This window comes from Gossypium hirsutum, chromosome D13 (genome assembly GCF_007990345.1).
Source record: "Gossypium hirsutum isolate 1008001.06 chromosome D13, Gossypium_hirsutum_v2.1, whole genome shotgun sequence".
NCBI classification, from domain to species: domain Eukaryota; kingdom Viridiplantae; phylum Streptophyta; class Magnoliopsida; order Malvales; family Malvaceae; genus Gossypium; species Gossypium hirsutum.
In genome coordinates this window covers 5,407,489-5,432,084 of record NC_053449.1, presented here as the reverse complement: position 1 = coordinate 5,432,084, position 24,596 = coordinate 5,407,489, and the positions used below count along the sequence as shown (strand labels likewise).

Genomic DNA, 24,596 nt, shown 5'->3' with positions numbered 1-24,596 from the left:
TTTTATAAATTTTGGTTAAAGTCATTATTAGATTAAAGTTATAGACTTACAACTTTTTGCAATTGAAGTTCCAATTAGATTATATAATTGGTTTTGAAAGTTAGTTCTCTTTATAATCGAATAAATGAATGTTGTTAAGATGTTTTTTTTAGCACTATTTGTTTTAAATTTTCTGTCTGTGGTTAAATGTATATGGAATTATCATCTTTTGTCTTTATTCATGATGAATTATATTCACCATTGAATTCAATTCATATATACGAATGATTACTTTTGGCTTCTGCTATAATTATTTTATATAAGTTTTAGTCCTTATGGAACCCGACTAAAATTAAAATATTTGGGATTTTTTTAATATGGTGACTATGAATTTTTATAAGTGGTTGCGCATATGAAGGTTTTTATACAATTTGAGATTCTTTTTATATTTGATGGTTATGAATTTTTTTTAAGTATTTGTGCATATAAAGAAGTTTTATGATAATGTCTTTAGTCATGAATATAAATTTGAGTTTACATGAAATATGCAAGGCAAGCCAATATTATTTTTTCTATTATTATAATTGTGTATATATTGTGTGTGTGTATATATATATTATATACATATCAATGATTTTGAGGATTAATGCATGATTATAGTTGGCGTGAATAGGTGTTTATAACCATTATTCAATAAGATATCTTTTTATAGTTTAATTGGTGAAATTAAGTTTTGATGAATATCGTTGAAGTTGTTAAATTTATTTATTTTTGTTATGGTTATATATTCAATTTAATGGGTGCTTTGGTGCAAGATGAATTAATCTTTCACGTTTAATGTTTTGCATCATAGTTGTTGTTGAATTTTACCAATTGCGCCACCTATTTTGATTCCTTTTCTTGGTGCATAATTGCTTATTTTAAAGCTATTAATATTAGTCGATGAATTTCAATTATCTATACTGCCAAGACACATACATATTTAAATATTTTGGTTTTATAATCTTAGGTTTTGGTATCTTATGGTTCCAAATATTTGGTTAAATTATGATAATATCGTTTATTGCATGAATTGTGGGATATGCCAACTATTATGATTTTATTTTTTTTTAGATTTACTAGCTTGAAAATATTTTTCAAGAATTCATGTGAATATCTGTTTGATCATAAATACAACTTTGGATTTACATGGTAAATTCAATGTAAATTTTTCTACTTGATTATGAATACATGTATATGCATAAATTGCTTTGGTATTTTTGTCCATGCCAAATTATGAATACATGTGCTTGTTAATTATTTGGCTTTGAACCACAACATTATTTCTGTTTGGTTTTGATATATATGGTTTTGGAACAAAACAAAAACAAAAAAACCAGTCAAAGATTAAGATTTTCGGTTTTTTATTGCATTATTAAGAAAACCTTATTTTGGGTTATTTCGAAGTCTATAAAGTAATAAAAAAATAATTTTGACATTTGACTATTGGGTAATTTTTAAATTTGAATATTGGTATGTTTATATATATTTTAAAATAACTTAATTGAAGCAATAAATCACCAAAGTGATTTTTTTGTATAAATTATTTTGCTTTAAAATATAAAAGTTTCTGTGCATGTAACTTAAGTTATGTTAATATTGATCAGCCCAAATGAATGATTAATAATATTACATGTGCAACTATGATGATAAACATGTGATGATTATTCGGTTTTACATGTGAGTAATAAATTGGTCCAAAGGAAGATTTATTGTTCGACATGTTCTTATTGTCAATGTTTCATTACTATACCAAGATATCACTTGCAAGTTAATATTTTGTCCAAAAATAAAATAATAATGGAGTGTCCGATATCTTGAGATAATATTTACCTTTATTTAAATTATTTTGGTTTAAATTTGAAGTCTTATGTGAGGTTGTTTATGCTTTATGATTTATTCAACTATTATTATATTTGTCAACATCATTGTATGTTGTTTTGGGATAAATATATATACATATATATACTATTATATCTTTTAATTTGATTGAAAGATGAAATTAAGAGAAATATTTTTAAACAAATAAATTCCAATTTTGTCTTTAGTTTTTAATTAACGATGTCTAATATTTTAAATAGATTAGTTGAAACAAAATGCCGCCAAAGTGACCTCTTTTGTATAGATTAGTTTATTTAAAATATCAAGATGATTATATGTTTTTTGTGATTCATGCGTTTATTAATTGACCCAAAGATAAGTTAATATTTGGTAGAATTTCAACATCTGTAGTGATAAATGTGTGACAATTATAAGGTACTTTATGTGAGCAATATGTTAGTCCAAAGATTAACTCATTGTTTGACATAATTCATTGCCAACGTTTGATTGCTACAACAACAGTACCGCTTACTGTTAATATTACTGTCCAAAGGCTTTAAATTAATGTTGTGTTTGGTATCTTGAGATGAGATTAGTCATTATCCTAAATTTATTGTTTACTTGTGAATATTGATGTGAGCTTATTTTTATTTATTTTTTGTTCTATATTCAGCTAATTCATCTTCCACTGCCACAATATCTGCTAATATAAATTCTATACCCATGCTTAATGGGACTAATTTCAGTGAATGGAAAAGGCACTTACTTATAATGTTTGGTTGTATGAACATAGACATTGCACTAAAGGAAGAACAACCCGTACCTTCCACTGTGGAAAGCATCCCTTATGTTAAAAGGGATTTTGAGAGATGGGGTCGTTCAAATTGCTTGAGTCTAATGATCATGAAGTACAACATTTCAAAAGCCTTTAGAGGCAAAGAATCTAAAAAGATTACTCAGGCCAAAGTTTCCTTGACGAAATTGAGAAACGTTTTGCTAAAAACGATAAGGTTGAAATGACATCACTTCTGACTTCTTTGATGCTATAAAGTATAAAGGTAAATGAGAGCGATCTAAGGGCTATGAGTTTTATGATCCCACAATTAGGAATATTTTTGAGATCAGAATTGCGACATTCTTTTAGGATGTTGAGTTTGGAGGGAGAAATAAGGTTAGAGACATTGCTTTTAAGGATGAATTGAATTCTAACTCAGTTTCTACTATCACTTTTGACGATGTTTAGGTTCTCATACCTATCATTGATTAAAAAGTGAATCCAGAGCCTCAATAAGACAATGTTGAACAACTCCCAATTCAAGATGAGGTAATTGTTTCAGAAAAACAAACTCAACAACCTCAAGAATGAATGTCATTAAAAACGTCCATTAGAGAAAGGGTTATAATGGCTTTAGTGGAATATTTTGACCTTAAGCTACATCAGATGAATATTAAGTTAATGCTTTCTCAATGGTAACATTAATCATACATATATATGGTGCAATTAGAAAACTTTGTGTCTGATGATGCAAAGGTAATGATTTGCAAATTAAATAACTTCATTTATGGGCTTAAGCAGACTTCTCATCAGTAATATTACAAATTTTACCAAATGATTATCTTATTCGATTTAGAGATGAATTTTGTTGATAATCGTATATACCATAAGTTTAGTGGGAGTAAGGTTCTATATTTGGTTTTATATGTTAATGACATACTGCTTGTCAATAATAAGTGTAGCCTCAATCAATGCCTTAAGAATAGTTTTGAGATTGCAAAAATACATAAGATTTTTTACATTTTAGCAGTGGAAAGTCTAATGTACATTCAGGTTTGTATACATTGGAATATTGTGTACATTATTGGGATGTTAGGCAGATATTTTAAGCAACCCTAGTTTGGACCATTGGATAGCATCCAAGAGGGTTATAAGGTATTTTTAGAGAACAAAATATTACATACTCACATATCGGAGATCTCATCAGTTAGAGATCATCAGGTATACAGAACTCCGATTTTGATGGAATATGGATACAATATTTTGTCACTAAGGTGCAAATTGTGAAAACAAATTATAGTCTTTTATTCCAATAGCAACAGAAGTACATTAAAGTTAAAACACATAGACTTTAAGTTCCTGATTGTTAAAGTAAAAGTTCAGAGTGGCGGGTGCCTATAAAGCATATTAGGACAAACTCCATGATTACGGATCCGTTTGCTAAGGAACTACACCTAAGGTTTTATAATAGCATACTGCTCATATGGGTGTAATGTCATTTAAAGAGTACTAGTAAAAATATTAATCCCAAATTAAAAATAATCTAATTTGGTTAAAATTTTATTGGGCTTTAATTAGTAAATAAAGTATGGGTCAAATATGTGTAGATATTCTAGTAATTGAGTTCTAATCAAATTCTAATTAATGATGGGCTAATTAGGAATTAAAACTAATATGTTAATGTTATAAATATTAAGGTTATGGTTACCAAATTACACACAAGATATCTTTTCTAATATCCCGTCCTTAGTAAAGAGAGAACAAATATTCTCTAAGTTTTTTTTTTTGTGCTAATTTGGAATATCAAATCCCCAAGATCCGTAGATTTCAAGGAATTTATGGATTCAGGTACATTTCTGCATCTAATTTTGTTCTTGATTTATTATTAATGATTTGACATGATAAATCCTGATTTATTAAGTTTTATTTTAGATTTATTTTACAATTCTAACACTCATTTGTTAAGAGAATTTGGCATCACAATAAAATATAAAATACAGAATCGCATCGCAGTATAGAAGAAAGCTCAACCTTCTCTTTATGCAATTTCAAATCCTCTAGCATCCAATTATAGAAGGCAAATGGCCAACAGCATAAGAGAGCAGCAGTTAAGCCGATACCTCAACGCCCGGGGTTCAAATCCTGCAGATGTAATCCTCTTCCCCTAAGTTGTAATGTACCAAAAATGGCTATCCAAGGCAAATGATATATAGTCGTTTAGGAATGAGTCCTCTGAAAATTAACAGGAGCCCTTTGAGATAAAGATCCAATAGTTATAAACCAGGAATAGTAAACACAAAAATTTGGGCAGTTGGTCTTGTGGTATGATTTTAACTTTGGTTACAAAAGGTTCTGAACTCGATTTTCAGAATGCCTTGATGCATTGCTGCTGCTTTTTTTTCTAACCCAAAGTATTTTAGCTTTGGCTTTTTGATTCCCTATATCATATCCTAAAATATTCTAACCTAAAGTCAACTTTAAGTGCACAAGAGAGAAGTTTATAGACTTAGATTGATCTGTTTTCTATTAAGACCTCTGACAAAGAGAAATAATAATAAATTAGGTTGTAGGTACTATCTTTGCAAGTGGGCTAGCCAGCCACATACCTTTAATCCGAATTAACCCTGCAAAACAATAAAAAGTCAATCAACAACAACCAATTTAGCCAAAAAGACAAAACAAAAATGGCCCAAAGAAAAGAATCCTGCCTTTTTCATCCTGAGTATGAACTATGACAATCATATCTTTCTGATCAATCACCAAGCTACCCTCCATATTACGGGCCCTCCTCCATTTAGCCTCTTGTATCTTTCACCAATAAGCCGTCATCCAAAGGTCAAAACAGGATTCAAGCTAGCTCAACAAAATTTCAGAAAGACTTCACAGCTAAAGTAGTTAGCATCCCTTGCACGCATAAAAGACTTGTATTCATCCTCAATAAATTAGGTTGTAGGTACTATAAACAACTCTGAAGCACTTTACTATGTATTCCACTGGCAAAAATGCTCAAAAACAATCCTGTTGTGATCAGAGACCTCATCAACAAATAAAGGTATGTTTCTTGAAAATTTACTAGCCGTAGATGTTATAATAATAAAACATTGGGCATTTGGTCTAGTGGTATGATTCTCGCTTTGGGTGCGAGAGGTCCCGAGTTCGATTCTCGGAATGCCCCAACTGTAATTTTCCTGCATTGAGAGTTAATAGGACTTTAAAGACTGATCAAATATACTAAACATCATAAATATCAGAACTGGGCATTTGGTCTAGTGGTATGATTCTCGCTTAGGGTGCGAGAGGTCCCGAGTTCAATTCTCGGAATGCCCCTCTGTCTGAATTAATTTCTATCATATCTCTGCTTAAGACGTCTTTTTATTCCCTGTTTTTTTTTCCAGATCCAACTAGCAGCCTGGCTAGCTGTCCCCTTCCCTCGGCCCCCACTCCCTTACCCTCAGTGAAGATAGGATTCAGATCTACATCCTCATGGAATAAACAAACAAATTTACCATCTAAATTAAGATGACAAACATTTTGATAACCAGATTGAAAAGTTTATTAGGACATTAATAGTGATTAGGTTTCTACTAGTTGCCTAGTTGTTCAGTAATTTCACTTTTTTAATTCTTGTAAGTATAAACCAAAAATTCTAGTTTCCGAGTACAATAACTAGCAAATCATTGATTTGGCCATTGCCGATCAGACTCTTCATGGTTAAAAGAAATTTATAAAATTTGGGAGATCCAGACCCTATATAGATGATTAATAGGGGATCCATATTCTGAATTGATAACTATATACTGGGTTTAAAATATAGATAAAAGTTGTAACCTGGTGCTGAACTGCAGATGCAATTTAAAAAGCCCTTAGCATCCAATCAATTTTAGCAGGCTAATGATAAACTGAACCACATAAAAAGTGAGACTGGGAAACTTAAGTCTTCCAAGAGTGAGTCCATTGAAAATTAATAGGACTTCTAGGAGAAAAGGTCTGATAACTAAAAACCAGACATGATGGATGCCAAAAGTTGGGCATTTGGTCTAGTGGTATGATTCTCGCTTTGGGTGCGAGAGGTCCCGAGTTCGATTCTCGGAATGCCCCAAATATCTTACTTTTTTCCTTTTGGTTCCCTATATCTTATCCTAAAATATTTTATTATAGCTCTGCACTGAAGTCAAACTTTTAAGAACAAATAAAGAACTTTATAATCGGTCCATTTTCTGATAGTCATAGGAAAAAGGGAAAAAAAAAAAACTAGGCTGTATGAATGATCTTTGCATGTAGGAAAGCTAGGGTCATACCTGGAATAATGGTGTTATTAGAAAATGGAATTGTGTGTTACCCCTGAGAAAATAAAGGAATAAACAGGTTAATCAACAATAACCAGTTTAGCCAAAAAAATAAAAAGAAGATAGAGGAAAAGTCAACAGAAGAGAAATATGCCTTCTCTTCCCGAGTAAGAAGTCCATCCATCATTCTGACCAAGAACCATGCTACACTCCATGCTATGGACCTCCTACATTTAGCTTCTCCTTTAGCACCAATATGCCTTCAACCAAAGGTTACAATAGGATTCAAACCCCAGCGAACAGAATTACAGAAAGGGTTTAGAGCTAAAGTAGTTACCATTCTTGTTCGAATAGAACACTTCGCATAATTGCTAATTCCAATAGCAAAAAGGATAATAGACAATCTAGTTCTGATCAGAGGGTCAAAGATTTCATCAATTAATAAAGATATGCACCATTTCTTGAAAATTACTACCTCTAAATGTAATAGCAATAAATTTAGACAACAAATGAGTATTTGGTCTAGTGATATGATTCTTTGGGTGTGAGAGGTTTCAATTCAATTCTCAGAATGCCCAGCTGCTTTCGATTCATTATCTTTTATACATCTGAAACTTTGCGCAAGAAAAATGTCACCAGAAGTCATCTTTCTAAGTATCAGTTGTTTTCCAACAAGACTTATCAAAAACGAGTAACAAAATTAAATGCAACAAATCTATATGTAATATTTTTAAGAGCTCACTAGCCATCAACCTATTAAGTCAAGCATTTTAACAAATAAAGAAATAAAAATACAAACAAATTATCAAAATTCATGGTCCAACTGCCAGGTATTTTCCCTCCTTTCTGAGTGAGTCTCTGTCTTCTCTATCTGCTAAGACTGCTTTTATTTCCTTCTTCCTGATCCAACTGCCAGGCTACATTATGTGGATTAGCTCTCTCCCTTCCCTCAACCCCCACTCCCTTACCCTTTGATGAAGGTGGGGTTCAGACCTACATCCTCAAGCAATAACCAAACAACTTTACCAACTAAATTAACACCTAAAGACTTCGATAACCAGCTTGAAAATTTTATCGGGACAATATATGGTGATTAGGTTTATTCTACTAGCTACCTAGATGTTCTGCAATTTCATTTTTAAAATTTTTTTGAAGTATAATTCAAAATGTTCTAATTTCTAAATGCAAACTATTGATTTAGCGGCCAGACTCTTCATGGTTAAAAGAAATTTATAAGATTTGGTAATTTCATAACCTATAGATGTTTTGGCCTCTAAGGGATCCGTATTAAGAATTAATAACTTTAAACTGGGAGTCTGGGATTAAAATATAAATGAAATCTGTAACCTGTTGCTAATGCAAAAGTCCTTAGCATCCAATCGTAGAAGGCAAATGATACATTGAACCACATCAAAAATGAGAAATTGGAAGATTTTGGTCTTCCAAGAATGACCCCGTCGAAGATTCATAGGAGTCCTATGAGAAAAAGATCTGATAAGTAAAAACCAGACATGATAGATACCAAAAATTGGGCATTTGGTCTAGTGGTATGATTCTCGCTTTGGGTGCGAGAGGTCCCGAGTTCGATTCTCGGAATGCCCCAATAACCCTGCTTTTTTCTCCTTTTGGTTCCCATATCCTAAAATATTTTATTAGAAGAATCTGTACTGAAGTCAACTTTAAGAGCATAATACAGAACTTTAGAGACTTAGATTGATCCATTTTTCAATAACTATTGAGAAATAAATCGAAAAACAAATAAAGTAGACTGTATGTATTATCTTTGCATGTAGGCAAGCTAGCTCATACCTGGAATAACGGTCATTAGTAAATGGAATTCTACCTTAACCCTGTCAAAATAAAGGAATAAAGCTGTTAATCGACAATAACCTGTTTAGCCAAAAAAATAAAGGAGAGAGGGATGGGCAATAGAAAGCAAATATGCCTTTTTCTTCTTCTGGGTAAGAAGCATGTCCATATGTCATTCTGACGAAGCACCAAGCAATACTCCATGCTATAGGCCTCTTACATTTAGCTCCTCCTTCTGCACCAAAATGCCTCCAACCAAAGGTCAAAATAGGATTCAAACCCAGGTCAACGAAATTACAGAATGACTTTACAGCTATTAGTTAGCAAGCATCCTAGTGCAAATAGAAGACTTTGGTATTCTTGCATAACTAAATAAGTGTAACCTCTCAAACCTGGCCTAGATGTTATGGTTGAATTCTAAAAGGTACATTAGCCATCATAATGGTCAAATAAATCTGTTTGGTTTTAAAAAAATCACTATTTTGATCAATTTCCAAAAAAACTTAGCGTGGTTGCCTTAGGTTTATTTAAAACATCAGATTGTTAGGTTGCCTATAATTTAAATTCAATTTATTAGAAAATCGTGTCGTTTGAAAAAAAACTCAATTGATTTCATCAGTAAACATTTAAAATTACGTTTCATCACTATGCAGCGGAAAAATGTGATGTCCTTGATTTTGTAAGAAAATTCGTGTTTTAAATCATATTAAGCCGGTTATTAAATCCGTTCGGTTTTCACAAAAAATTTTCATGCATGCAAAATCCCAAATAAAAACAACCCATACCACGGTTCATTATTAATAAAATTTATAGTCCCAAAAATAAAACCAAAATAAATAAAGTAAAATTAAAAATACTTTATTAACTGAAAATCTGAGACGAGACCTCCGTATGACGAATCCAATCCTAACCTTGAGGATTATCTGTAAGGAGTAAATTAAATGGGTGAAATTGAATGTTCAGTATGAGTCCTAATCATAAGAAATCAGTGTACCAAAGATCACAAAAGCATGCAAGTAAATAGAGATAATAGTAATAACAGTGTCACAGATCACAGTGTTTCAAAATATACAGAATCACAGAGTTCTCAGAATGTATGTACATGTCCATGGATGTCAGTGCAAATTCCTATCCATCCATCCACTACACACCATGAGTTCCCCAGAACTCATCTATCCGTACACACCATAACAATAAGAGCCGTAGCTCATTGTGGATAAATCACCAGTAACAATAATATTTGCAGATAAAATGACAATAATTTGTGGTTAAACTGCCAGTAAAAATTTGCGGACGAACCGCTAGAACTCCGAATAATACTCCAATGTTGCAGCTATACTGCCAGAACTCCAATATTTGCGGATTATCCGCCATAACTCCCATATTTGCGAATAAACCGGCAGAACTACACAATCATCAATCTTTCCAACCCATACAACAGAATCACATAACATGCATGATAGAATAGGTACAATACAGAATAGTGGCATGTTTTAACATACGATCAGTAATTCAGTAACAGTGGCATGCTTTACATGCAATTAGTAAATACAGAATAGTAGGCATTTTCTCATACATTCGGGAAACATGTGATAACAATACCATATAATACATTAGCAGTCTATGCATACTCAGCCATAGCAGACAATCAGTAATTACAATCAACACTTACACATTCAATTAATCCCAAATAAAGGCTTTGCACATTCGGCTATCACCTTTTAGCACTTACCATAATCGACAATCCCGTATCTAACACAAGGCTATTCGGCTAAGCACAAAAATCAACATGTACAATTAACCAACATGCATATCACATAATTTACAATTATCACCAAAACACCCAAAGGTAAGACCCACACTTGATTAACGCGAAACCAAAACTCTATCGCTATTCTGCAACTCCTACGTCTTAGATATAACTAGATCCAATTCAGATCTGTACCCAACGCAGAGAATGAACTAAAATTAAGTCCTTAACCACCCTGTAGGGTTCAACCATAACAGAGGAAAGAGAGTGGCTTTTCGGATTTGGTTTTGGAGATCAATGCTTACTCTATTTTGGCTTATAACAGGATTGCGAACAATAATCTGATACCACTACTTCTTAACCACTAAGTCTAACTCATTCTTATTTAAACTCTTACAACATTTATTTTTAAAACAAGGTGTGACACTTACTAGGATTTGAAGTAAAATTTGCAAAATAATAGAAAAGATGCTAGGAAAAGGAATCAAACTCGGGTTTCAATGACAATGTAACTAATACTTAATGATTAGACCAATAACTCATTTATTTATTAAATGCACAAAGATAATTTTAAAAATCGGGACGTGAACACTTCACAAACCAGATTCTACTAACCCAATTTTTGGGATGTGATGATAAGTGTAAATTCCAATAGCAAAAAGGATCACAAACAATCTATTTCCGATCAGAGAAAGTTCATCAATAAATAAAAGGTATGCACCATTTCTTGAAAAATACTACCTGTAAATGTAATAACAGTAAATTATAGACAACAAATGAGTGTTCGGTCTAGTGGTCCAATTCTAAGTTTGTGTGCGAGAGGCCCCGATTCTCATAATGCCCAACTCCTTTTCAACCATCTTTTATCCATTTGAAATTTTACGCAAGAAGAATGTGTTGCAAAGTCATCTTTTAATGCATTAATTGTTTTCTGACCAGATATTTCAAAAACTAGTTGCAAAATTAAATACAATCAGGAACAAATCTATATGTAATATCTTTTAATAGTAAGTTATTCTACATAATTGTAATTTTAATGTATTCAGATGAAAGATATTAGCCGTAACCCTGCCAAAAAAGGAATCAAATTAGCACCTGACAACCTACATTTACGGAGCAAGCTTAAAAGACTTTAATGGCACCTCCCCTTACTGCCTCAGTAAAAGACTTTGCCATTCAGTTTGCAGAGCCCCCGAAACAAAAGGATTAGGGACAGCATTTAATGGAACAGTCACTAACAGCCTAATTGTCCAATAAGCTCATCTTTAAACCATTCTTCTACACCATTCAAGAGACAGACATCCAAATTTATCAGATTATTGAAGAAAAAGGGCTAATGACTAAAAAGAATTTACGTTAAACATCAAAGGTTGGGCATTTACTATAATTCTACCAGCATTCAAATTTCAAACAAGTTAGCGGATAGAAATCCAAATTTACAAGATTTGAAGGAAAGAGATAATAATTAAAAACAAATTTATTCAATTAATCATCAGAATCCAGCTTCAACTCAACTTTAATTAAAGAGTACACCACTCTAGAAATTCGTGAAGAAAAACTCCTTTCTATCATAATATACAAATTATAAGAGTTAGCCTAACCCTAGGCTAGGCTCCAAGAGGTTAAAAAAAACAAATAATTCATGTAAAACTCTAAAAAATACATATGGAGAATTTGAGAAATCATCGATCGAGAAACTTTCACTTACCATTAAGCAAAAAATTCACCACAAATTAGCAAACAGTACAGACAAAAAAAAAACACGAGAACTCGTCAAGCAACATAGCATCAACATATAAGCGGTTACCGCTTAGTTTCCGAGGAGTCGGCGGGTCATTTCCTTGGCTGTTCGCCGGAACCGGACCGGCAAGGAAAGGGAGCGAAGAATGAAGACTCGGGTTCAAACTCAAAATGGAGCCGCCAACCGAAAACCGGTATGTTCGTTTGGGATTTTGGGTTCGAAATAATTTTCAAATTATTTTATTAGCAAACATTCCTTTGGGCAGTAAATGTCAAAATTTAATATTTCATGCCCTCGCAAATTAAATTAATTTTTAAAGTGGCTCAATTATGGTTTTACTCCTTCTATTATGCTTAAATTTTAGATTTATCTTTATATTTCAATTTGATGCAATTTGGTCCATCTAGTTTTATAATATCATTAGCTACCACAAATAGTTAAGATTGTTAGTTATTCTAGTTAATACGCTTAGGTGAACTTTTTAAAAAATATATTTTTAACTCATCAAGCTGGCAAGATTTTTCTTTTCTCTTTTGCATCGCAAAGGTTTTTAAGAAAAAATTCACACAATTATTTTAATAGAAATAATTAGCGACGATAATTATTTGGGTTAATTGATGACTTTATAAAAATAGAGACCAAATTATGTCAAATTAAAGTGATTATTAATATTAAAAAAGTAAAAATATTAAATCATGAATTTAAATATAGTTGAGGACCAAACTAAAATTTGACATTTAAAATAGTAAAGGATTATGCTATAGTTATACACACAAAGTATGGGGTAAATTACACCGCAGGTCACCCTAAAATAATGACTCTTATTTTAGTCACTTAAATTTTTTTGTCAATTTAGTCACTCTGATTAAAATAATTGTTCTAATTGGTCGCTCCATTAAAATTTCCGTTAATTCACTAACAGATTGTTGGCGTGGCAATTTTTTTACTTTTGACTAAAGTTAGGGATCTCTCTAAAATTAGTCAAAAACTTTTATTTATTTATTTGCAATATGAAAATTTCAATATTAGCATCATCAACATTTAAATCCTTTTTAAGAAAAGAGAATCCTCCCACCCACCAGCATAACACCAATGGCCACCCTATCGCCACAGACTACCACGATTATAATCCCCAGAGGAAAATAAACCAAAAATTATGTTATATGTTCCTTCTATATGGCTTTTTGTTGAGTCTCTGAGTCCATGGTCAAACCCCATGGCTTGAACCAGTCAATATGAGTAGTTCACTTGCCCTTGCTTTAATTACCTCTCATTTTCTCAGCAAACAAACATCACAACGCAAAACCAAAAAAAAAAAATTGATTAGATGCATGAACAAACATGGATACGAGGATTTTGAAGAAACTAATGAATAGTTCGAAATAGGAAGTATATATTGCAAATTTAGGGTGATTGATTTTCTGTTTAAAAAAACTCGTTATTGTTGTTTATTGTAGATAAAAATATTTTTTAGAGGGCCGAAATTAAATTGTATATTTTTACGATAGTAAAAATGCAATTTCACTATTTTAATAGTTTATATCTTTATAATTTTTAAAGGATTCAATCAAATTTTTATTATTTTTTGGGGGGCCAAAATACAATTTTACCATTACTAATTTAAAATTTGATAAATTATAAAAGACATAAATAAAAAAATTCATTGTAGGGGGGGCCAGGGCCCCTGCCAGCCCCTCTTGGCTTTGCCACTAAGGCCAACCAGGTTAAGCTGAAAGATGATGATTTGGAACGGTTGGCATTAGTTAGATGATTTGGCTTGTTATTAAACCATCTAGAGGTGCTCATGGGCTAGGTCTAACCACGATGTTAACATATTTTACACTTGCCTAAGTCCGGCTAGGTTCGAAATTTGGCTTTAAAATTTTACTTAAACTTGCTCATATTTGCAAAAGACTAACCCAAACCCATTTTAGGCATGTTCATATTATTATTATTTTTTTATTTTTTTAAAATATTTATTTTTTTTATTTTATTTTAATATTTAATAATTTTATGTATCTTTTATTTATTGAAATTTTTTATATAGTGATCTTAACATTATTTTAATGTTTATATTAGAGTAGTATTATATATTTAGTATATGTTTATTTTTTTAATGTGTTATAAATTATATAATATATAAAAATAACATAATATAAAGTATTATAAACTTAAAACGGGTCGAGCCGGGCTCAGGCCTTGAATGTTCAAGATTGAGCCTGACCCATATTTTAAATGGGCCTAATATTTTTGCAAAAATCCTTCCAAATTTTGGACAGACCTTCAGGCCTGGATGAGTAATACGAACCGTGAATAGGTCTAGTACCATCCAATTGTAATTATTAAAAGTTTTTTTTTTGGTGAGAAAAAAAACTTACAAAATTAAGTTATTGAATTGGAAAATAAATTACAAAAGATTCTTCTCTTTATCAGCTTTGATAAGTGCTGAGACTGCTTCTGGGGGGGTTTCAATTAGTCAAAGATCTTCCTTTTCTCCAAAGGCCAGTTTGGCTATTAGATCAACATTTCAATTTTGCTCCCTAGGAATGTAGCGTAGGAGCCAACTACTTTTTTGGGATAGGATGTGACGTATCCTTCTAATTAAAGCAGAGTGTGAGGTTTTCAAGGCACTTCATGATTAGCTTTAACTGCCTCCAAGCTGTCAGATTGAATTACCATATTGGCATCACCTCTTCGCTAGATGAGTTTTAGGCCGTCAAGAATACCCCAAAGTTCCGCATCAAGGATTGAGCAATTACCTAGGTACTTGTTATAACCTAGGATCCATTCTCCATTTTTGCCGCGCTGCACTCCCCCTGCAGCTGTATCCCCTGGCACCATCTATGTTGAGGTAAGTCCACTCTCCTGCCAATGGTTCTCCACGAGTCATTTTGATTTCAACGTCCGCAACCTGTCTACTTGCCAAGGATAAATGCTTGGCCTAAGATGCCAAGGTTTTGATTATCTTCTCTAGGCTCCACAATTTTCCTTGAAAAATGAAGAGGTTACGATTCTTCCATAGGCGCCAAGCCAATAACCCAAAGAGGCACGCCCAGTTAGCTTCCACACCGTAGGAACTTGGGTTAACCTGTAGATTAAGAGAACCATTCGTTCAGAGCGTTAGAAAAAAGTTAAATTGTTAGGTTCTCGAGATTACCTGTTTCCAAACTTCTTTAGCCAATGTGCAGTCTCGGATGACGTGTAAGATATCCTCTAATGAATGACTACAAATTGGACAAGAGGGGTCCTCTGCTAAGCCATGCTTAGCCCTTTCCGCAGTAGTAAGGAGTCTTTGCTTATAAACAGTCCAAAAGAAAAAAATGAACTCTTTGCGGTCCTAGGAGTTTCCACGCTTTCTTTCATAATTCATCTTTGGGGCTCTAAGACTCTCCTTCAACATTTTGAAAGCACTTTTAATGGTGAAAGCTCCGGTTGAAGTATGACACCAAGATAGTATGTCGGGTCCTTCAAGTAGATGTGGGGGTGGGATGCCCTTGATATGGCCAATGATCTCATCTGGTAACCAAGTCTACAAGAGGTCAAAGTTCCAATTGCCATCCTCTATGGTCTATTCTCTAAGCAGGCTGTCGGGACTAATATTGATGTGATTAGGGATATAGTTGATAAGGGGGCCAACATTAGGGATCCAGGGGTCCTTCTAGCATTGGATTTTATTCCCATTACCGACTGACCATATGATGTTCTCGCGCAAGAGGCCCCAGACTTTAGAGAGTGACTTCCAAAGAAATGAGCTTCAAACCCCTCTTAATGTTGTCAGCTAAAGAACCGTCCAACCCGTATTTTGATCTGATGACTCGAACCCATAAAGCCTCTTCGTTAGAAACCACATTGTATCCAAGCTTCAGCAGGAAAGATATGTTTTGGTTACGTAGTTGTCTCATACCCAACCCACCGCGGTCCTTTGGTTGGCATACAGAGTCCCAACCTACAAATGACATCTTCATCCTATCATCTGTGGTGCCCTAGATGAATGTCCGCGCCAACCTTTCAATTTCATCGCATATTTTCTTAAGAATCATCATGGATTGCATGAAATACCCTGGGATGGAAAGGAGAACTGACTGCGCTAGGGTGGTTCGACCAGCGATAGATAGTTGACGCGCGTCCCAACTTTGTAGCTTCATTTAAACCTTTTCCACCACAAAGTACATGGTGTTGTTTGTAACTCTTTGATGGAAGAGAGGAACTCCAAGATAATGTCCAAGATCATGAACCTTTTGAAACCCAAGCATATTGCTAAGCATGGATGACACATACTCCTCAACACCTTTAGAGAATAAAATATTTGTTTTCCTGGGATTGACCTTATGTACTGAGAGCTCAAAAAAGTCATGGAGGATTTCCTTTAGCAATTTGCCGTGTTTTGCATCCGCTTTGTAGAATATGACAAGGTCGTCACCAAATAAGAGATGAGAAAGAGGCGGTCTCGAGCGGGAAATGCGTATAAGATTCCAGATTCCTCTCGATAGTGCCGAGTTGACAGAGTGACCTAACCATTCCATGCAAAGGACAAACATATATGGAGAGAGAGGCATCCTTGTCTAAAGTTTTTAAGCCTTCATAATGTTATGTTTGGTCGACCATAGAGTTTGCCAATTTTGGATGGCTCAGCTACATTGTTTTGAAGATTGGATTTTGGCTAAAAATTGCTATTTTTACATCCACTACCATGCATATGGGGCTTTTTACAGAAGGTTTTGAAAACCAAAAACTATTTGAAATAAAAACAATGATATGAATATTCTTTTTAACCTTCCAACACTCAATTATTCAATGAAATCAATTATTCAATGAAGCTCTGCACTTTGCTGTCTTGGAAGAAATGATATTGAGATTACCATATTCTCTCTTCTTAAACAGGATATAAATGTTGATAATTTTATCATTTAATTTTCATGTTGCAAATAAATTTAAAAAAAAAGTATTTTGAATTAATTATAGAGATGTTCGTAACTTTAGTCAAAAAAAATCATGTTAGCAATCCATTAGTGGATTAGTGATTTTTTAATAGCAGAAATTAATTCGAGCAATTATCTTAATTAGAGTGATTAAATTGACGATTAATAATTAAAGTAACCAAAATAAGAACGACTCTATTTTAAGGTGACCTTTTATGCAATTTACCCTAAACTAAGATATATATTGTAATATTCAATTTGTTGGATGATGTCATCATAGTATTTTAAAACTAATTTATAAAATTAACTAAACCAAAGCCTAATTTCAACATTTTTTATACATTAGGACAAATATCATCCAATTGTATAAAAAGCATCAAAATATATGTCAGGCCGTCATATATTTTTAAAAATATACTACATCACTAACTGAGTTTTAAATTGGTTGACATCAATATTATTACTAATGTAGGAAAACGTAAGTCCGAACGCACTAAAACGCATTTATCTTCTTATTTAAAAATTAGAGAGAAATTATAAGTAATTCTAAACATTGCATCAATATATATACATATTTAACCTTTTTTTCAAGACTAAAAATACATATTTTGAAAAGTAGGATTAAATCTGCAAAAAAATGCATACTATATGAACTTCATATAGAATTTAACCCTTTTTTTGCATAAACATGAGATCCATAAGAGTGGAACTAAAAATGTATCAATAACCTTTTATTTGATTCAAAACCACAACACATTAACCATGTTTACAACCCAATATATGTACATATAGAGGATCAAAACAAAATTTATGCCCCACTCATCCACCAAACAAATATATTATATAAATACCTTATGATACCAGCTAAGTTTAAAAATCAAGACAATGGTGTCAGACATAGACAAAACCCTGTTAGACACAAAGACAGACCCAACAGCAAAGCCATATTTGACCACCTTGGACCAAGAGAACAAGAAGAAGCAACCTCTAACTGATTATAATCACAAACTGAAAAAACAAAAAACAATGTTACAGAAACTTTGAGACTTCAATTCTTTGATTTTGAATGCTTCACAAGCCAATCAATGACTGCATCAATGTTGGTGGAATTCTTGCACGAAATCATATAGCAACACACTTCTCTGTCAGTAATGGATTTGAGCCCCCTGCATATATATGCCGGCACCATGAATGAATATTATCATGCAATGCAATAATTAACAACATAAATCTGGTTTTTCTTTTGAGATTTATGGAGAAAGAAGAACTGGTTTCAGAGCTTTCTTATCCGATAGCTTCCACTTACATTTGCTCTGTCAAATCCTCTTTAGATAAGGCTTCTGGTTTGTCAATCTTGTTACCAAGTACCAGCACGGGAATACCATTCAGTGAGGATTTACTTAACAGGTCATGAAGTTCTCTTCTCGAGACAGATAGGTTATCATTATCGGCAGCATCCACAACATAACTGCAAATTGTGAAAATCGAAGCACTAGTTGATCATCAATCTGGACAACAATATACTAATAAAAAGTTACCTACACAAAGAGGGCAATAACACATGCATGTTCTACTCGGCAGAGAGCATGTATCAATATATCCTTCTTACATAAGTGATTTGCAGGTCTTAAAAATAAAAAAAGCTATCTTAAAATTTCTCTATTGGTAATTAAGACAAGGAAACAGGTAGCATGGGGTGCTGTTGGGGTTGCTAACTGTAAAATTCGTGGAAAATAAAGATCAAATCATATTCACAACTGTTCAGGGAATGCATAGCTTACTTGTGAATAAGAATTACATAGATCCTTTCCCGATTTTTTTAACTGTGTTCAAGGTACGAGAAAGGAACTTAAATGACCGAAAATTCAGATGGTGGCAGTATGGAGAAAAATGAGGAGGTATATAAGAAAATCAACTTAGTTCAACACTCGAAACAAGACAGAGAAAGGAATGTCTTAAATGAACATGGTAACATCAAACAATGTAACATGTTGCAAGGTAACATATATCATACAGAGACATATAAAAGCTTAAAGGCATGAACAACATACACAATAGCTGAAACAGCACGGCAGTATCTCTCCCACATGCTCCGAAACCTTGGTTGACCACCAAGATCCCACAACTTTATCGTGACATTTCCTTTAGTTACCTTCCTCATATTAAATCCTACCTGCAAACAGAAGAGATATGGAAATTTCAGGGAACAACCCCAATACCGAACCAGAAAAAACATGCTGCATGCCAAATTTTCAAGAATCAATGTTTGAATCGGATTTTTTTCCATATGACTTACCGTTGGTATCATATCTTCACTATATCCACCGGTCTTGAAAAAAGATACAGAAGAATAAGTCTAGCAGTCAGAACCAAGCTAAAAAGAGAAAAACAATAACAAACAAAACAATGTTATAACTCAAATAAATATTCACTTACGGCAATGACATTAACTAGGGATGTTTTTCCAGCATTCTGGAGGCCTATTAAGGATAATTCCATTTCTTGCTTGAAGAACAGACTACAAGAGGAGAAAGATAATAAGAATCACTATGTAAGAAGATACAAATATGTATCAGATTAATATGCCGGAAAATGGTCAATCACAAACATGCATTGGGAGCTCTTCGAAAATTGTATGGCATTCCCCGAGTATTACATATAATGCATGCAAAGAATAAAATGGCCAAAGGAAACAAGATAAGTTTTGGGTTTATGAGCCAATAACCAAAACCTTCCTTTGTTACCATAGGTTATATAATTCCTTCTTGTTTGAGTAATAGATAACAGATACTGCTCTTCGGCAGTTGGCCAATTTGGCTTGAGAAGAAAAGCAAGAGTAGGAGGGCACCGAAGGATGCTATTTTAGTTCAATACACCATTAGGAAAGATATATGCTACAAAACCTGTTAGTCCTTAATCGAGAACTGATCCACAAGAACTCTGTCAAGTAACTTGTCTAATTCTCCTAATTTAGTGTCGACCACATCAGCACTTCCGTCACAAACACCGTAGCTACCATTACACTATGGTAAATTGGTCAATCATCTAGATGATCCCAGTATAACAAGCCCTCCTATCTTCAAGTATTTCATCAAGATAGCCCTATTACTCTCAATGCCCTCTAACTATAGCTGCTGCCACCAGCTGCAACTATGATTTTCTTAACTGCAATATAGAAGAAACAGGACTTCAAGCAACAATCTATGTTGTTTGCTTAAATACCTCCACAAAGCCAAGTACTAGTAATTCAAACATAAAAAAAAAGCCCCTTGAGCATAGATGAGATAAACATCCTCTCCAGTCTAATTCCTAACTGAGCATTGTCCACATCAGCAGTCAGCACTTCCCTCATGAACACCATTGCTACCATAACATTATGGTCCATTCATCACCATCTAGATTATCCCAGAATAACAAGCCATCCTTATCTCAATTCTCAAGTACTTCAGCAAGATAATCCTATTACTCTTAACTGCAAAACCGGACAAGCTGGACCTCAAGCGACAATCAACATTGTTTGCTTAAATACCTCTACAAAGCCACGTACATATAATTAAAGTATAAAAAACAAGCCCCTTGAGAATAGATATGACAAAAAGAAACTCCTCTCCAATCTCCTCTATCTTTTTTTTAAGTTACTTACAACGATGTCAATGGTTATTGTCAAAACTAATCATTACAATCCCCGAATTGAATAATTAACTCAACTCAAACTAACTTGCCAACAAATGATTTAAATAGTTGGGACTCGGACCTGAGCGCTCAACGTCCCAAGGCCTTTTGCCATTACAGCCAAGGCCTCCTTGGCCAGTCTCCTCCATCTTTTAAAAGTTACCAACATCAAGCACTTCAATAGAATGGTCAACAAACCATGTAAGCATCAAAGGGCAACCATATGTGTAATCAACTTAACTACCCATCATCCAATTAGCACCATAAAAATCGCTTAAAATCTAGTCATCATTATAGTAATTTATAATGTTTCTTAAAAGGGCAATTGTTATTTATTACATTGATAACTTTTACATATAGAGAAACAAAAAATTGCATATTTTTAGCATCCAGAAAAAAACAACATTAAAAGGGAATAAAAAAAAAAACCCCGGTCACAATAGATTGATTCCATACGTTTATTTACTCAATCCAACTTTCAAATGTCAATAATAAACAAGAAAAAGATTTTCCAGGAAAAATGAATTGAATAAAGAATCTTTCTTTTTTAAACATTACCCTCGCTTAGATTACAACTTTAAAATGAACACAGATATTAAAATTTCAAACTTTCTATTTAATTCCTTTGTTTTCTCAGTAACCAAACAAAACAACTTACCTTCGAAGCCAATTGAGGAAAGCTTCCCATAATCCCATTTTTTTTCCGTAAGAGAAAATTTTCAAGAAATTAGGGTTTGAATTTTTTAGCTGAAAAGGATCTCTAAATTTTTTTTCAACGATTGAATTGAATTCCCTCTCTGTTTAAATCAATAAAAAGAAAATAAAAATTGAACCATGAAATGATTACAAAGAATGTTCCCTTCTGGTCTTCACGCGCCAGAAAAGGAGAGTGGAAAATTTAAGCCAATACTAAACCTCGTTTTTTACACTTGGCGACATATAAGTTGTGAGTCGTTTACACGATAAGATACGGAGTGGGTGATGAGTTATTAGATGAAAACAAAAGTACTTTTGGGAAGTGGTAAACGGCGTCGTTCCGGGCTACACTTGTGCTTTTTTTATTTGTCAGATGAGGGCTATACGGTCCAGCTCTTTAGTTGCAATCTCCAGGTTGTCGCTTACGAGTCCATAGTCCAATGGTTGAATTTAAGATAAAGTTTGTTTTTATTTTTTATTTTTTATTTTAAGTTTTTGTAAACATAAAAAATATTACAATAAATATTCTTTATAAAAATAAAATAATAGAACTATTATTATCAAGCTTTGTTAAAAATTACTAGTGAATAATTTCGAGCCAAGTTCTATGTCACTTATGTTGTACATAGAGGTGTTCATACGTTAGGTCGAACCTAGTCAAAAGTTTAGGTCTGTTTGTTAGGCCTATACGTCGGGCCCAATTAAAATTTTAGGACTTATTTGCTAGGCCTGAGTTTGGCCCGAAAAATGGGTCTAAAATTTTGTCCAAGTCCGGTCTGGATAAAAATGCTAAAATTTGGGTTCAACCCACCCATATTAAATTTTTATATAATTTTTAATATATATAATATTAAAAAAATATTTCTCAACAAATTGAAAATAAATTGAAAAATATGTATACTTATATAACACTAATATTAGTACAACTTAACAAGCAAATGCCTCTGAAATAGTAACAAAATCAACAATAAAACAAGAGTTATACAATATTCAAATAATAACAACAAAATAATAGCAACACAATAGTGAAATAGTAACAAAATAGTGAAAAACAACAAGAAAATAGCAAAATAATAAAAAAAATAGCAACAAGAAACAATAGGTTTTTTTTTGCATATTTGGGCCGAGCCGGGAAAAAAAAGCCTTACTCAAGGCCTAGCCCGTTTTCTAAATGAGCTTTATTTTTTTGCCCAAACCTATTTTTTGGGCCTAATTTTTACCCAAACCCTCATACTTTTCGAGCCCCATAGACAAGTCTAGTTGTATGTAATATTACGTATTTATTTTTAAAATTTATTAAATCATATATATATTTTTATAATTTTTAAAAATTATATTTATTGATTAAATGAGAATCGATCTAATTTATAATAAAATTCTATTAATTTTAAAAATAATTGAGATATTGAAACAACTTTTTAAAAGTAATGTAAAAATGAGAAGCGACCAATAGTATTAAATATGAATTTTTTTTCATTAATTCTTTAGATGTTATTTTGAATGAAAATGTCTTACTAATGCATATATTTATAGTGTTAAATATTGTAACACTAATTAAGTGATAATAACTATTACATTGATAACACAAATAGTATTAACAAAATAATTATAATTATTATATTAATAAATTTTTATGAACTTAATTTTATATTCAAAATTTAATAGAAACATTATTAATAAAATAGTTATGATTATAGTTAATTATATAGTTAATATATATTACAATGTCTAATGATAGAGGGCAACGAGTGGATTGATTTCAAGATGTTGAAATGTTTAGAACCGAATTTGAAAATAAATAAAAAAATTATTAGAAAGAATGAAAATAAAACAAAATTTGGAAAGAAACATATTGAAACAAGAAGAGATGAACTTTGGCCAATGTTTGATGGATTTTGGAAGCAGAAAAATCAAATATTATTTTCCAAAAGGTGAGACCAAATTTCATTCTCTTGAATCTGAAATCGAAAAATAAATAAATTATGAATTATTCAAGAACTTAAACAATTTAAGAATAAATAAAGCGAGACGAAAGATGGAAGAAGACTAAAAATGATGATGGCGTGATAAACAGACAATGAAGGATAAGGAATCCCCTTTGTTTTCTGTATTTGCTTGTTTTTATTTCCCTCCCTTTTTGATGTTCAAAGAGAGGAAAAAAAAAGGTCCTTTCTCTCGAAACAAACATTCAATGGAATTCCTTGAACAATAAGCTTCAGCAAATTTTACTAATGATTTTAATCACCCATCCAAGTTAAATAACTTGGTAAATCGAAGGATGAAGAACTCCCACGAACAATCTTAAAGAAGATTGAGTTGAAAACTTTTCTAAAACAAATAAGAAAAGATTTCTTGCAAATGAGAAGAATAGAGCTACCCCTTTTTATAAAAGAATGGAGCTAGAAAAAAAAGGATAAACTATCAAAATAATCAATTTTGTTTATCTCAGGTTACATATTAGTCATTTATGTTTGAAATGTTACGTTTTAGTCACTTACGTTATCGTGTTGTAACATTTTAATCATTGAGCGTTAATTGTCGCAAGTTAAATCATCATTTGAAATGAAAATTTTAGGTTAAATTATACAATTGGTCCCTATATTTTTGTTTTGTTTTGAGCAATTTAATTTTTTTCTTTTATGTTCTTTGAACTTTCCCTTTTTTTTATTTGTTTTCCATTCTCTTCTCATTCTCCCTCTGTTCTCCTCCATTCTCCATTTATTTTAACGTAGTTTTTTTTATGTTCTCCTTTTGTTAAAACTACTCCCTATACTTTTATTATTTTGAACAATTTAATTTTTTTCTTTTTATTTCTTTATTTTACTTTTTTTCTTCCTCTTTATTTTTCTCTCTTCTCATATTCTTCATTGCAAAAACATAATCATTGCTCACCAAAAAAACCAAGTCCTTATTTCTTTCACATGATTCTTAAATTGAATTTCACTCAAAATCGAACATCAATCATTCTTAATCAAATCTCGATTTGAATATAACTTAATTTTGAAACTAAAATTGGATCTAACTATTCAATATAAAAATTCATATTCTTAATCAAATCTAAACATAAATTGAATTTTTTATATTCAAAACAAATTTTTTTCTGCTTCTA

At 32.3% G+C, this 24,596-nt stretch overlaps 2 protein-coding genes, 1 long non-coding RNA gene and 4 other non-coding genes across 14 annotated transcripts in view; 4 read left to right on the top strand and 3 right to left on the bottom strand.

The window, feature by feature from the left end:
- LOC121225689 (uncharacterized) overlaps positions 1-8,756 on the bottom strand; it is a 32,378-nt gene extending 23,622 nt beyond the window's left edge. The window contains exons 1-3 of one of the 5 annotated variants that reach the window (XR_005923556.1): positions 8,710-8,756; positions 7,238-7,310; positions 7,094-7,160 (exon numbers count right to left, since the gene is read on the bottom strand). The gene's annotated coding sequence lies outside the window, so the exon portion shown is untranslated. Of the gene's footprint in view, positions 1-7,093; positions 7,161-7,237 lie in introns of all 5 variants that reach the window. The other 4 variants (XR_005923555.1, XR_005923557.1, XR_005923554.1 and 1 more) reach the window with 4 other exon arrangements.
- TRNAP-UGG (transfer RNA proline (anticodon UGG)) lies at positions 5,718-5,789 on the top strand. The gene has a single exon. It is a non-coding gene; the product is annotated as a tRNA-Pro (tRNA).
- Positions 5,870-5,941, top strand: TRNAP-AGG (transfer RNA proline (anticodon AGG)). The gene has a single exon. It is a non-coding gene; the product is annotated as a tRNA-Pro (tRNA).
- TRNAP-UGG (transfer RNA proline (anticodon UGG)) lies at positions 6,641-6,712 on the top strand. The gene has a single exon. It is a non-coding gene; the product is annotated as a tRNA-Pro (tRNA).
- On the top strand, positions 8,431-8,502 carry TRNAP-UGG (transfer RNA proline (anticodon UGG)). Its single transcript has one exon. It is a non-coding gene; the product is annotated as a tRNA-Pro (tRNA).
- An 84-nt stretch (positions 8,757-8,840) lies between the features above and the next one.
- LOC121225691 (uncharacterized) lies at positions 8,841-12,451 on the bottom strand. 4 transcript variants are annotated; one of them, XR_005923563.1, is made up of 3 exons: positions 12,267-12,449; positions 9,576-9,632; positions 8,841-8,944 (listed from the first exon to the last, which is right to left on the bottom strand). It is a non-coding gene; the product is annotated as an uncharacterized lncRNA (long non-coding RNA). The 4 variants fall into 4 exon arrangements; XR_005923561.1 differs by having other exon boundaries at positions 8,845-8,944; positions 9,812-12,451; XR_005923562.1 differs by having other exon boundaries at positions 8,845-8,944; positions 9,567-9,632; positions 9,812-12,449.
- Positions 12,452-17,823: 5,372 nt separating this feature from the next.
- Positions 17,824-21,605, bottom strand: LOC107920701 (ADP-ribosylation factor-like protein 8a). Its single transcript, XM_016850524.2, has 6 exons — positions 21,450-21,605; positions 19,556-19,637; positions 19,416-19,448; positions 19,171-19,292; positions 18,426-18,587; positions 17,824-18,285 (listed from the first exon to the last, which is right to left on the bottom strand). The coding sequence occupies exons 1-6, from the start codon at positions 21,485-21,487 to the stop codon at positions 18,168-18,170; spliced, it is 555 nt and encodes a 184-aa protein (XP_016706013.1). The 5' UTR covers positions 21,488-21,605; the 3' UTR covers positions 17,824-18,167.
- Positions 21,606-24,596: the final 2,991 nt, after the last annotated feature.